At 39.9% G+C, this 15,796-nt stretch overlaps 1 protein-coding gene across 5 annotated transcripts in view; it reads right to left on the minus strand.

Annotated features, from left to right (window-relative positions):
- Positions 1-8,860: 8,860 nt before the first annotated feature.
- The window catches only part of GPR63 (G protein-coupled receptor 63), a 44,752-nt gene continuing 37,816 nt past the window's right edge, over positions 8,861-15,796 (minus strand). For all 5 annotated transcript variants that reach the window (XM_049897525.1, XM_049897533.1, XM_049897531.1 and 2 more), the window contains one exon: positions 8,861-14,340. In XM_049897525.1, the coding sequence (XP_049753482.1) occupies positions 12,931-14,190 (1,260 nt within the window). In that variant the 5' untranslated portion in view covers positions 14,191-14,340 and the 3' untranslated portion in view covers positions 8,861-12,930. The remainder of the gene's footprint in view (positions 14,341-15,796) is intronic.

Genomic DNA, 15,796 nt, shown 5'->3' on the forward strand with positions numbered 1-15,796 from the left:
TGAAGTGCAGTAGTACAGCTCTGCTCTGATACACACACGAGGGTGAAGTGCAGTACTGCAGCTCTGCTCTGATACACACGAGGGTGAAGTGCAGTAGTGCAGCTCTACTCTGATACACACGAGGGTGAAGTGCAGTAGTGCAGCTCTACACTGATACACACGAGGGTGAAGTGCAGTAGTGCAGCTCTGCTCTGATACACACAAGAGGGTGAAGTGCAGTAGTGCAGCTCTACACTGATACACACGAGGGTGAAGTGCAGTAGTGCAGCTCTACTCTGATACACACGAGGGTGAAGTGCAGTAGTGCAGCTCTACTCTGATACACATGGGGGTGAAGTGCAGTAGTGCAGCTCTACTGTGATACACACGAGGGTGAAGTGCAGTAGTGCAGCTCTACTCTGATACACACGAGGGCGAAGTACAGTAGTGCAGCTCTACACTGATACACACGAGGGCGAAGTGCAGTAGTGCAGCTCTACTCTGATACACATGAGGGTGAAGTGCAGTAGTGCAGCTCTACTCTGATACACACGAGGGTGACACGAGTTGCAATAGACTCCAGGACATCTGGAACTGAAAAGTCAAAAAAAAGCAGATTGTATAGGAGGAAGATTCAATTACAACCTGTAATATGCAGATGACGCAACCTCGCTTGCTGAAAGTGAAGAGGATTTAAAGCACTCACTGATGAAGATCAAAGACTACAGTCTTTGATATGGTTTACATCGCAATATAAAGGAAACAAAAATCCTCACAAGTGGACCAATAAGCAACATCATGATAAACAGAGAAAAGATTGAAGTTGTCAAGGATTTCATTTTACTTGGATCCCCAATCACCGCTCACGGAAGCAGCAGTCAAGAAATCAAATGACATATTTCATAAGGCAAATCTGCTGCAAAAGACCTCTTCAAAGTGTTAAAAATAAAAAATATTACTTTGAGGACTATGGTGCCCCTAACCCAAGCCATGATATTATCAATCACCTCATATGAGTGTGAAAGGTGGGCAATGAATAAGTAAGACCAGAGAAGAACTGATGCCTTAGAATATATAATGGACTACCAGAAGAATGAACAGGTCTGTCTTGGAAGAAGTACAGTTAGAATGTTCCTTAGAAGTGAGGATGGCGAGGCTTGGAGACTAAAGTCCTGGCCCTAATCTCAGTTCTTACTACTGAGAATCTATTATGTTTTATCATGGATTGAACTATGTCCCCCCAAAAATGTGTGTATCAGCCTGGTTAGGCCATGATTCCCAGTATTGTGTGGTTTTCCTCCATTTTGTGTTTGTAATTTTATGTTGAAAGGATTAGGGTGGGATTGTACCACCACCCTTACTCAGGTCACTTCCCTGATCCAAGGTAAAGAGAGTTTTTCTGGGGGGTGGCCTGTACCACCTTTCATCTCTCAAGAGATAAAAGAAAAGGGAAGTAAGGAGAGAGTTGGAGATGTCATACCACCAAAACAGAAGCACCAGGAGCAAAGGGCATCCTTTGGACCCAGGGTCCCTGCACCTGAGAAGCTCCTCAACCAGGGGAAGACTGAGGACAAGGAACTTTTTCCAGAGCTAACAGGGAGAGAAAGCCTTCCCCTGAAGCTGACACCTTGATTTTGGACTTTTAGTCTACTTTACTGTGAGGAAATACATTTCTTATTGTTAAAGCCATCCACTTGTGGTATCTTCTGTTATAGTAGCAGTAGATAAGTTAAGACAGGTTTGAATACGTCCGTTATGATTTTTACCGAGATTCCAGAATGAAAAGGTCCATTTCCAGAGTTTTTGGCACCATGCTAGGTGCTGGGGAAGTAATAAACAAGTAGAGTATCCCCAGGGATCTTAATATCTAGTGGAAGAGACATGTGTGTGAGTTCAAGGGGAAGTAGGGCTAGAGATCAAGATCTATCTGATAAGGCTTTCACTCCTCGCTGTGATCACCTCCCTCCAAGACTTTGTTTCTGTATTTCCCTCAGTGTGCATCTTGTTTTACTTTATATTTGTTTTCATGAGAAGCCTTTAGCCCTCAAGAGACATCAAATAGAGCCAGTTGCTTAGCAAAAGTAACTTTCACACAGATTACCATAAGATGTTGTGATGTTTTGCAATCTAAGTTAATCATAGCTTTTGAGATTATGAATACCTTTGGGGGAAGTCATACAAGAAAACTCCATCCTTCTTCCTGTCAGAGAGATTTGCCATTTGCAGCTACCTTTCTCATTAGATGAGTCAGGGAGGGCAGGTAAGAGCAGAAAAGACTTCCCTGGCTATTGACAGCTTCCCAGGAAGCACTCAGCATCCCTGAAGGAAAAGTTCTTCCAGCACCACCAGTCCATAGGGGCAGGAGCAACAGCAATACTTACCAGAGCAAGTGGGGTGGTTAGGACCAGCTTAGGAACCCTCCAAGGTTTCAGTCCAGACTGAGGACAAATTGTTGGCACAAACACTGGGAAGCAGCAATTCCTGGCCTCATCACATTGATCTGCCCATGTTCCTTTCTCTATGAGTACGGCTTTTTTGTTTTGTTTGTTAAAGAGATTAAGCTTCAGTGAAGAACTCATAAGAATTGTCATTTTCTTTACAATGTAAAAATTCCATTTTTTTCCTATTATAAAAATGCACCTATTAAATTCAGACACTTTTCAGGTTCCTTTGTCTATCCTCTGCTCCTTCAGTTACTGTTTTTTCCAGAACTTGGAGCCTCCCTATCCTAGCTCTTCTCTCTCTCTGACAGGAAAATCCCACTGACTAAGGGTAACGTGGGAAGAGCTCCAAAGTTGGAAGCTGGCAAGTAGGGTTTGAATTCTGCTTCTGCCTCCTAATTGCTGCGAGAATTTGGTCAAATCATGTCATTGCGCCAAAATTGTTTCCTTGTTTGTTTATTAGCATATAGTATATTTGAAACCCTCTAACAGTGGTACTGTCACATAAAATGTGCTCAATATGATAAATCACACAATTAAAAAATAGTTTCATTATTTCAAAAATATACAACAAACTACAATAACAGTTTTTTGGTACAGTTTTGGTTTTGGAGTTGTTTTGGGATTTTTTGTTTGTTTTGTTTTGGTACAAGTGCTCCAATTATATAAGCATTTCTAATTACTATAACAATCACAAGCCAATGGGTGTCCTAAAATACTGCCATTTATTGTGAGGCTGGAAGAAGTCTAGCAACACAACAGGAATCTCAAAACTGAAGTGATGACCCCAGAACCACTGATTCCCACCTTAGCACTACAGACTTACCTGATCTTTGACAGGTTAGCTACTCTTCAACATTATTTATATAATTAATTTTTGAAACGTTAACCGTATATCACCCAGTCCCTGCTAATCACAAATGCTAAAGTGATAAGTTACTTATTGACACTCAGAAAAGTCCCTCTGGTTCAGTTTAGATATAAAGATGCCAACCTCATTCTGACCTCCAAATGCAGATTTTTTCTGAATGTTTAAATGCTCGTCATTTCCTCTTCTCCAGGCATTGTTGGAAAACAAATGTGTATTACCAGTATTTGTTGAGTGCCTACTATGAATCAGCAGTGAGCTCTACACTGGGATGCAGCAATGAGCAAAAAACAAGCATGATTCCCCCTCAAGGTACTCAAACTAGTGGGGAAAATCAAAGCTTCTCAGGGCCAGCTCTTTCAGAGGTGTTTCCTACCCCAACCTGTTGGAGCGGCAGTGACAATTCTTTATTCTATGAGGTTCTCCCAGCCAGAAGGGTCAGTCAAGTGCTCCCAGCATTAGTAGGGGATAGGATGGAGGGGTGGTCAGGGAAGGCTCACACTGCCTATACTGCCTCCTCCCAATATTTAGGCTGCGCCCAGTCTTGGCATCTCTGCCAAACTTCATCAGCTCTACCTCTCCTCCCCCTAGTCTTAATATAGGTAATCCCTAGTACTTCACACGAAGCCCTGATGGTGCAATGGTTAAGAGTGCAGCTGCTAACCAAAATGTCGGTGGTTCGAATCCACCAGCCGGGCCTTGGAAACCCTATGCAACAGTTCTACTCTGTCCTATTGGGTTGCTATGAGTCGGAATTGACTCGATGGCAACGGGTGTACTTCACACAAATCAGCACATAGTTGAACTCCAATTGTGCACCAGAATGAAGGCCTTTCCAAAGGGTATCTGGGGTCCATCCTTTAAAGGAAGTGGCTGAGTATCTGAATAAATCTAAAATTTCTGCCAGTCAGTAAGTTCCCCTTAAGGTTCTGACATTAGAGATGGTGTGCACATGATTCGTAGGGGTGCAGTAAGCCTAGTAGTCTCATTTCTGACCGGCCAAATACAGCTGAAATGACTTAAAGACCGAACCGACTTGAGTTTAGAGGTAATATCGGAAGCTGTAATAGATTTTGCAGTTATGATTATTGATTATCTAATAAGTGGGGAGTAAATCATCAAGAATGATGCTTAGTAAGCTCTTCTCACTGGGGGCTCAGTTCTGTTATCATAGAATAATTGGGATAAGGTGGCCTAGAAAAATATGAGCTTTCGTGCTAGACCTAGAGTTGAATCCAAGCTATGCCAGGCAAAGTTACATAACCTCTGTTTCCACAGCTGGAAAACAATACTTTAAATTATAATAGATAAAGTGTATTTTGACCACAATAAGCGGTCAAAGTGGCACCAATTATTATCAGTGTTAATATTGTTATACCTAAATTTTCAAATTCCTTAGAAGAAAAGCAACTTGGACAAGTAACCCAGGTAATGAAAGCTTGTATAGAAGTTGGTTTACATAATTGCTTATCAATTGATTAATCCCTTTTAATAATTTCAAAATAGTGAAACCCTGAGATAAATACTGTGCCATGTGTTTATGTGAATTTGAATATAATGAAGTCCGAATATGTATCCCATCCTCTGCAACAAGCATAATTTGGTTATTTTATTAACCTCCCACTAATGCAACACTGACATTTATGTGATTAAATTTTTGGACAACTACTGACAGCATGGAAAACCTGGTGGCCTGGTGGCATAGTGGTTATGAGCTATGGCTGCTAACCAAAAGTTTGGCAGTTCGAATCTACCAGGAGTTCCTTGGAAACCCTATGGAGGCAGTTCCACTCTGTCCTTTAGGGTCACTATGAGTCAGAATCAACACGATGGCAATGGGTTCAGGTTACCGACAGCATTATAGGATCTCATTGCCTTTTAAATTTGGGGATTGCTATTGTGATGGTGTTTTGATGAGTCAACTTGCTAGGCTACAGTCACTATCCAATCGCTGATGTAGGTGTTGCTGTAAGGGTATTTTGTAGTTGTGACTAAAGTCCATAAGCAGTCTACATTAAGTAAGGGAAATTATCCTAATCCTAGATAGTCTGGTATACCCGAATCACTCACTTGAAAGGCCCTCAAAATGGAGCTGAGGCTTCCCTAAAGAAGAAATCCTGTTGTTGAACAACAGCCTCAGTCTGTGCCTGAGAGTTTCAGACTGTCCTTCCCAACGGATTTCAGATTTGCCAGCCCCCACTATCACATAAACCAACTCTTTGCAATGAATCCCTTAACGTATACCTTGTACTAGTTCTGCTTCTCTGATTAAACCCTGACTAGTTTTTTTTTTTTTTAGTGATACAGTCATGTATTTTTTTGCTTTTCCCTTAAACCTAACTGTTGTTGTTGTTGTTGTTCTTTGGTGCTGTCGAGACAGTTGTGATTCACAGTGACCCTATGTAGAACAGAACAAAACACTGCCCAGTCCTGTGTCATCCTCACAATTGTTGTTATGCTTGAGCTCATTGTTGCAGCCAAGGTGTCAATCCATCTCATTGAGAGTCTTTCTCTTTTTCACTGACCCTCTACTTTACCAAGCTTGATATCCTTCTCCAGGGACGGGTCCCTCCTGAAAACACATCTGAAGAACATAAGACAAAGTCTCACCATCCTTGCTTCCAAGGAGCATTCTTGCTGTACTTCTTCCAAGACAGATTTTTTCATTCTTCTCGCAGTCCATGGTATATTCAATATTCTTTGCCAACATAATAATTCAAAGGCATCAATTCTTCTTTGGTCTTCCTTATTCATTGTCCAGCTTTCACATGAATATGGGCAATTGAAAACACCATGGCTTGAGTCAGACACACCTTAGTCCTTAAAGTGATATTTTTTAACACTTTAAAGAGTTCTTTTGCAGCAGATTTGCCCAATGCATATGTCGTTTGATTTCTTGACTGCTGCTTCCATGGGCATTGATTGCAGATCCAAGTAAAATGAAATCCTTGACAACATCAATCTTTTCTCCATTATCATGATGCTGCTTACTGGTCCAGTTGTGAGGATTTTGGTTTTCTTTATGTTGAGGTGTAATCCATACTGAAAGGCTATAGTCTTTGATCTTCATCAGTGTTTTAAGTCCTCTTCACTTTCAGAAAGCAGGGTTATGTCATTTGTGTAACACAGGTTGTTAATGAATCTTCCTCCAATACTGATGCCACATTCTTCATATAATCCAGCTTCTAGGATTATGTGCTCAGCATACAGATTGAAAAAGTACGGCAAAAGGATACAACCCTGACACATACCTTCCCTGACTTTAAACCATGCAGTATCCCCGTGTTCTGTTTGAACAACATGAGGACAATTAAGTGTTCTGGAATTTCCATTCTTCAAAATGTTATTCATAATTTGTTATAATCCACATAGTCAAACGCTTTTGTAGTCAATAAAACACAAGTAAACATCTTTCTGGTACTCTCTGCTTTCAGTCATGATCCATCATCAGTAATGCTATACCTTGTTCCACGTCCTCTTCTGAATCTGCCTTGAATTTATGGCAGTTCCCTATCCACATACTGTTGCAAACTTGTTTGAATGATTTTCAGCATAATTTTACTTGTGTGTGATATTAATGATATTGTTTGATGATTTCTGCATTTTGTTGGATCACCTTAATTTGGAATGGGCCCAAATATGGATCCCTTCCAGTTGGTTGGGCAGGCAACTGCCCTCCAAATTTCTTGACACAGATGAGTGAGCACCTCCAGTGCTACATGTTTGTGGAAACATTTCAATTGGTATTCTGTCAATTCCTGGAGTCTTGTTGTTTGTCAATGCTTTCAGTGCAGCTTGGACTTCTTCCTTCAGTTCTCTTGGCTTTTTTTTATCATACGCTACCTCCCGAAATGTTTGAACATCAAAAAAGTCTTTTTGGTACGGTGACCCTGTGTATTCCTTCCATCTTCTTTTGATGCTTCCTGTGTTCTTCAATATTTTCCCTGTAGAATCCCTCAGTATTGCAACCCCAAGCTTGAATTTTTTCTTCAGCTTTTTCAAAATCTAACTGGTTATACCTAAATATTTAAGGTACAGATTTTTCCACAAAGCTTCTCTTTATTGTGGACAAGTTAAACGAGGTTCCTTATTTTCATGGTAGATGTGAAAATGCATTTAATTCACCTTGTTGCTCTGTTTTGCTATACTTTTCTTACCTTTCCATTTCAAAAGGAAACATCAAATGCAGACTCAATGACAACCTCCTTTTGTAACTCAACCTTCTTTTCTAACTTAAAAAAGAAGAAACAGCCATGGAAGCAGCAGTCAAGAAATCAAAAGATGCATTGCACTGGGCAAATCTGCTGCAAAGGACCTCTTTAAAGTGTTGAAGAGCAAAGATGCCACCTTGAAGACTAAGGTGTGCCTGACCCAAGCCATGGCATTTTCAATCACATCATATGCATGTGAAAGCTGGACAATGAATAAGGAAGACCGAAGAAGAGTTGATACCTTTGAATTGTGGTGTTGGCAAAGAGTACTGAATATACCATGGACTGCCAAAAGAACGAACAAATCTGTCTTAGAAGAAGTACAACCAGAATGCTCCTTCGAAGCAAGGATGGCGAGACTGCGCCTTACATACTTTGGACATGTTGTCAGGAGAAGGACATCACGCTTGGCAAAGTGCAGCGTCAGTGGAAAAGGGGAAGACCCTCAACGAGGTGGATTGACGCAGTGGCTGCAACAATGAGCTCAAGTATAACAACGATTGTAAGGATGGCTCAGAACCGGGCAGTGTTTCATTGTTGTGCATAGGGTCGCTATGGGTCAGAACCGACTTGACGGCACCTAACAACAACATACATGTGAAGAGGAAAATAAAGTTCTCATGCTTAATTAGCATAAAACCAAAGCCCTTATATGCAAATACATGTTTGCTATGAATTTGTAAGTAAATGGGTTTTAGAAAGGCCTTGGATTTTAGAAATGAAAGTGCAGTATGAAATCATTTCATCACGATAAAAGCAGACTTGCTACAGCTTTGTGAAGTGACAATCTAATTTTAAACGACTCCGCAGTAAAATGTTCATTACTCTCCTAGGCAGAATTTCTTAAAATTGTTTCTTCTGCCAAGTTTCATTTATCCTGAAGTACTCGGAAAACTTCTAAAACTAGAATATAGTTAAGCACACAGAGGCTTTCAGCACTGATCTAAAATAAGAATCCAAAGGAAGTAAGATCCGATGCTAAATTAACATTTTAATGTAACAGAAAATATGACTCATGACAAACTTTTCTAAGGTAAGATGAAGTAGTCCTTTAAAAAAGAAAACTCGAGAAATCCTTAAACACGTCTTCATTTTCTTGTTGGGAGCAATTTTCCTGGTTGTAATGAGAATATGTACAAATAATCATACTTTTGAGATTTAAATATTACAACCCAAAATTCTATGGGTTTGTCCCCCATACAGATCAGCTACTATTATAAAATAAAATTAATTTTAATTACAAAGGACTAGTACCAATAGATATGATAGCTAAGAAATTTATTACCATTTACCTGTAATAACAAACATGTGCTTTGATATTTTTGTGTATTTTTATAAAAATTGAGTTTTTAATGAAGGCAGTTTAGCAGGACTATGGTTGTGAAAAAAAAATTGAATTTAGTAGTCCTTTAAACTTAAACTAAAAATCCAAGCACGTGAAATTTTTTCTTTGATATATACATATTTTCATGTAAACACGAAGATCAAGAAAAAATTAATTATCATTGTCAGCAACAGAGATACATATACTAAAAAGGTTATTTTATTTTATTTCATGCTTCCGTTGAACATGACTAGCATAAGCAGAACAATACATTTAGATGAATCTTCTACATTCCCCTCACACTCTTTTCAGGAAGTTGCATACAACAAAGACACTCTCTCTGTCAGTGAAAAGAAAATATTAGAGTAATTAAGACTCCTGAAAGTCATGACTCAAATTTTAAGTCACTTTTTGCTCTATTGTGAAATTAGATGGTTTATCAGAATTTGCCAATTGAAAGAAGGTAAAGGGAACACTGGTGGGATTCAGCACAAACAACACTTGGCAGCAAAGCAGGCACAGGGATAAGCAGATACCCCTCTCAGTGTGGGCTAACCATGCACTAGATGGTGCTTTCCAGCACAAAACAAACATTTTAAGATAAAACAGATATCTTAATAGACATATTTTCTACAGATATGTTTCCTGAAGTATGCCAGAGGGACCACCTGAATCAGAATCACGCAGAGTGCTTAATAAAGTAAAAATGTGTATTCCTGGGCCCAAATCTAGACTCTCTGTGGGCCAGGAATTTGCATGGTTAATAAGCTCCCCTGGGGATACTTACATAAAGTTTGAAGATCACTTTTTCAGACTATTTGGGATTTCTCCTGATTCTTTCTTTTGACCACAAATATTTCATTATCTCTTTCACGCTTCTTACTTATTTGCCAGGGGGGAAAAAAAAAACTTATTTATATCAGTCAGCAGTGATATTAAAAACCAAACCAAACCCGTTGCTGTCGAGTCGATTCCGACTCGTAGTGACCCTATAAAGCAGAGTAGATCTGCCCCATAGGGTTTCCCAGGAGTAGCTGGTGGATTCGAACTGCCAATCTTTTGGTCAGCAGCGAAAAACTTAACCACTGTGCCACCAGGCCCCCACAGTGATATTAGTAGTGGCATTTTTCTTCCCTCAAGGAAATATAGAGGAATAGGCAACATACAACAATTCTGCACCTAGACTTGTCAAAGGTGCACCATAGTATTTTTTTTTAAAGCCTTCGAAAATGTATATATAATAAAAGTGTTCAAAATGATTTGTAAACTGTCATCTGATCAAGCTTATCCAGTGTAAGAGAACTGCTGTTTGGTGCTGTTGCTGAATTCTTACAAAGGTCCCTCATGGTCTTCATTCACAAACACTGAGCACCTCAGCAGGCAGTCCAGAGTACTCACCAAAAGATGCGCTGCCTACTCAGCAGCACAAAAGTGTCTGAAGATTGCTCATAAAAAAGAACAAAGCAAAGCTCGATTTCAATTCCAGCCACAGGAGGAGTCCCAAGACCCACTGCCAATATGTAAGATGAATACAGATCATGCTGACTTTTCTGACAGAAAGTCTAAATTTCATATATATGTATTAGTATCTGCTTTAAACCCAGTTTATAATGATAATGGAAAGTGTGATACATTTCAATATGCTACTAGTATTTACTACAGTGTTCAAGTTCTATCAGATCCCTATGGACAACAGCAATTTTACCTGTGAATAATATAAATTAGAAATAAAAGAGGTAGGTGACTATCATCTGAAGATGATTCGAAAACATGTTGATTGATACGCTCAAGTCCCCCAAAATTTCTTAACTAGACAATGAGTTCCAACACCGTTACAACTGCCTTTAAGAGCAGCGTTTCTCGTCTTTCATGATGTCATCAACTTTCCAAAGTCCTAACTCCTGACACCATGCCACGCATTCCTCAGGCATTCAATTGTGAGAAATAGCTAATGAAGTAAAATGTAAAAAAGTAATACTGAAGACCAAAGAGTGATGCTGAAGTCAGCTGGACTCTTCAAAGATCCACACCCTTGTATGGAGGAAAGCACACTAGAGTTGAACAGGACCTTCGGGATTCATCTAATACAACTACACTGATTTTACTATTAAAGAAACGGAAGCTCATTTTTCCAATGGCTCACAAACTACTAAAATTTGGAAAAGAAGCTATAAACCCAAAAGTATTTTTCGTGGTAAACTTACCGACTTATTAGCCCATGATGCAGCCGTGAGGCTGTGCTTTCAGCCCTTATGGCCCTAGTCCACAGGCCCATCCCTGTTGGCTGTTTGCTAAAGCATGCCAGTACTTACAGAGAAACTGACCAGAGGACCTGGATGCACCTAGGGGGCAGATCACCAGTAACAGAAAAATCATTTGAAACCTGCCCTGTTAAAGCTTGCTCTAGATTTAGACCATGGCTTAACTTTTCTTTGTAGGAGACGCACCTCTGAGCACATTCTCAAACTCCAGCTCTGCTGTGGGTAAGCACTGGGACAATGCTGCTCTGCCCGGCACATTCAGAAACAGCACAGCTGGCCAATTAGAGACAGGCAAGCCCGCAAAGCCAAGACCTACAAATAGTATCTAACTTCTCAATAATTGTCAGTAACCTGTTTTGCAAATCAAAAAGCTACCTTAAAGCCTTATTTATCCAAGCCTTTTAAGTTCCTTTTTAAAGGGGTGGTGCCACTATAATTTTATTTTTCTTTTTTCCAGCCTTTCTATGATGCTTTCATATTTCCTTGGGTAATTAAAAAAAAAATTTTTAAGCAATTTTTTAAAAGAGAGATTTAGTCTAGAGAAATTAAGGGACACTCAGCATTCCCTCTTCTGCCGTACAGTGGTATCAGCAGTCTCAGGAATCTGACAGATTTTTGGGTCCCAGCTCCACCACTAACCTTGGGCAAGATTGTCACCAGAGATCTACTTTCTTCATCTGAAATAATAATAATAATACCTACCTCACACAATGCTGTGAGGATAAAATGATGCACAGTGCCTGGCACATGGTTAGGTATCCAATAAATGGTATCCCCTTCTCCCCACTACACCCAATGAGAATCCTTGAATGAAAGGAATCCCGACAGCCTGCGCCAGCTTCCCCCTTACTGCACTCCCCTTTTAGATTTGCAAGGGTGCTTTGTCTTCTCGGTTTTTGCCCTATTGCTCTAAAGAGTCACTGTTGTACCTAAAAAAAGTCTACATTTTTAAGTCCTCTCCTTTAAAACTGTACATGCAGATAAAACATTAAAAAAAAGAACTATCTTCCTAGAAACGGTAGTGCACGTTTCCGAAAGCACGTTATGTATAAAAACAATTCTCAAAGATATGACTGAATTATTTTGTACGTTGTTTCTTAAAGTGCACCAAAGTAAATATTAATGACCTTCGAAATATCACTAGCCCCCTTGAGTTATTTTTTTAATAAAACTAAATATTTATCTATTGAGATGTATGGGGGTTTTGGCTCCAATGTAATGGCAAAAAGCAGCAGTGTCTTCCAGAAAAAAAGATTGATAAACTTAACCAAGCATATGTAAGCAGCATATTTAAAACACCTACAATTTGAAGCAATTGTAGGCTCAGTAAAGCATAATCCTGATTCCCACTACAAAAATAAGATCAATCACAACAAATCATCTGTTTACCCTAAATCAAGAATTTCTCTTGAACTCTGGAGGTAACATTGTGATCCCTTTCCTATTGTGTGTCCTTGGTAACAGGAGTCCCTGGGTGATGGAAACAGTTAAGGGCTGGACTACAAGCAGGGAGGTTGGCAGTTTGAACCCACCAAGAGGTGCCTCGGAAGACAGGCCTGGAGATCTGCTCCCGAAAGGTCACAGTCATGAAAACCCTACAAGCAGTTCTACTCTGAAACACATGGAGTTGCCATGAGTTGAAATCAACTCAATAGCAACTAACAACAATCCCTGGTAACAGAGCTAATTAACATTCTTCTTCACACTGCATACACACACACACACACACACACACACACACAAATCCTATTAAAAAAAAAAGTTGTATATGAGAAATTCATGTGAAATAAAATTCAGAGTCAGATAAATAACATCCATCACCCAAAATGTCCCACAGTTCCAATATTCACACCACCGTTCTGTGTTCCCCACACACATAGACGGCACTGGGGCGTATTCGTCGTCGTGTGTGACCAGGAAGACGAGGCAAAAACTTGAAGGACTTAGGCATCATGTCTAGGCAGGCATCGTGGAATTTCTTAATCCTCCAGTAGTAAATCAGTGGGTTCAATGCAGACTTGAGGTAGCAGAGCCAGAGTAACCAGGTGCTTATCTCAAAAAAGTTGTGCTTATAGTAGAAGTGCTTATTAAATGTTGCCACCAGGCTATACGTGGTGAACGGAGCCCAGCAGACAATGAAGACAGCAAAGAGAATCAGAATGGTGGTGAACGCCCGCGTTTTAAAGCCCATGTCAACGCTCATCTGGAAGGGTCTCTGTAGGCTCATGAGACCCAGTTTGCTGGCCTGGCTGAGGCATATGCCTTCCGGGTAGCTATGGATCCTCAGAGCATTGTGCCGAAGGGTGCTGAGGATGCCCATGAATGAATACAGTATCACCAGGAACGGTAGGAAGAAAGAAATGAGAGCAATCAAAATCACATAAGCTTGGTATCCAGGATTGGTTGTGTACCCAAACACACACTGGGGGGCTCGGGAAGGTATCTGGAGGTCAGGGTTTCCTACAGCCAAAGGGAAAGCTATACAAAAGGAAGTCGCCCAAGAAACAGCGATCAGAACCTTAGCCCTATATGGATTTAGCTTATCCTGCCTCTGGACTATAATAAGGAACCTATCAATGCTAATGATGAGCAGGATGGCTACTCCCTCTATCACAAACAGCCAAAAGAACATAGCAGATATCCTACAAAAGAATTTCCCAAAAATCCATCTGGTAGTGAGAATAGTTACCAGTGCAAAGGGCATGTTCAGCACTGCAAGTAACATGTCTGCAAAAGCTAGACTGGCAAGGAGGATGTTAATTGCAGATCGCATGGCAGCTTTTTGGTAAACCATGAGGCAAACTACCAAGTTCCCAAGAAAAGACACAAACAGAATAAATATCATTATAGCAGAAAAGAAGATCTGGAGAGGCAAGTTTAGGCTCTTGAAAACTGCTGGTGTTGAGGGCACAGCTGTGCTATTCACTGTCCAGGAGCCCATTCCAGTGGGAGCCATGGTTTCAAGACTATATCTAATCAGCGGACTGATGCTGGGATGCTGGAATGGTGGAGGAACTGTAAAATTCATGTAGGTATTTTCATAGACTACAAATGTTGTGTTGGACGCCCCAGTATAGGATGGAGTCAACACTGCCGAGAAGACCATGGTTTTGGTAAAATTGGATGCGCGGGCAGAGAAGTGGATGTTCTTCAAGCATTTCAACACAGAGCAGCAGTATCACGTTCCACTGATGAACTTGGAAACACACTCTGGAAAACTGACAGGAAGTTCCATCTTCCACAGGCGTCCTTTTGCCTGAAAACAAACCCAAACACAAAAAGTAAATGAGAAATGAGTTTTGTAAACAACATGTGACCTCTTTTCATCACAGAGGATCAGTTTAGCTCTTTTTAATCCTTTAAAAACTGACTAAAAATTTATATACAGAGCCACTGGAACCCGCCCCCACACCCTCTGAAGTCTCCTCCTCTCCTCCGAGAAACCATCTGAAAGCATATACTCCCCTTTCACCAGCCCAATTCTGTGGATAAGCACCAAACTTGAGAATATTGTGTAGGACTGAAAATAGGGAGACTGAACGTATGTCTGCATACTCAACATGAGAGCCTATCCCCCTTCCCCACTGGTTCCCAAACTGCCAGAAGCCAGACATATGCTACCTAAGCAGACTTCTTCTTTCCTCTAGGGAACAGCCTTAGAGGGGGAAAAAAAAATGTCTAGACACTAACATTTGCTATTACCCCAGGAAAAATGCCGGTTTGGTTCCCAGTCACCCTGTACTGCACCTACTCACTGTCGAGCCCAGACTATGCATGCAGAGCTTCTAACCAGCTTTTCAGTGCCTATCAAATATAAATGATCAATTTCCCTAATTTATAGCATTTACAAAGGGATTAAACAAAAGCAGATTTAGAGTTAAGCATTAAACAGAATTTATGATATCCGGGAACATGGCATGTATAGACTTAATAATGCCTTTGCCCCAGTGTCTGTAGAGTGCTCTTTATTACCATACTCCTGGCTCATCGAATACAAATATTCTCTGGCCTTCTTCCTTTTCTTACTAAGAAGTATAATAACCAAAGCTGTGCTTTTGAATTCTCATAGTAACTAGGTCAAAAGAGTCTTTCCTCTCAGGAATTACCATCAAATGCTATTGTAACCCAAAATTTCTTTGAATTTTAAATAAGACTAAGTACAAATCTTATGCTTATAATTTCTATTTTCAACTTCTGGGACACTGACAGCATAACAGACCATTAGCTTAGGTTGGTGATATTTATACAATAGTCCTAAACTTAATCCTAATTTAGAGTAGTCTTTACTTAGAATTTATTAGGAACCCTAACTACATTTTCTAAGTAAGAAAAACTTAATTTTTTTTGTATATACATACATAGATGAATAGACAAGTTTTTTTCTGGAGCATAAGACTACAGTATTTTTTAATATTAAAAATAACATTTTAAATATTGTTGAGGATTCTGTGCTGCAGAAATAGTAGCACAGACATGCAGATAAAGGTGTTCACTGCAGCATTATTTAATAGTGAGAAACTAGACCCCTTCAAAATATTCATCAATATGATAACAATTAATTGAATTGTGGTATACACATAGTAGGGAACACCAACCATGTAGCTATCAAAATCAAAAGGTTAATCTATAATAGTGATACCAGAGAATGTTCATCATATACTGAGTGAAAAAATCAACACTTGCAGAGTAACATACATGGGCCTACTGTTTTT

The sequence above is a fragment of the Elephas maximus genome, chromosome 1 (genome assembly GCF_024166365.1).
Source record: "Elephas maximus indicus isolate mEleMax1 chromosome 1, mEleMax1 primary haplotype, whole genome shotgun sequence".
Classification (NCBI taxonomy): Eukaryota; Metazoa; Chordata; class Mammalia; order Proboscidea; family Elephantidae; genus Elephas; species Elephas maximus.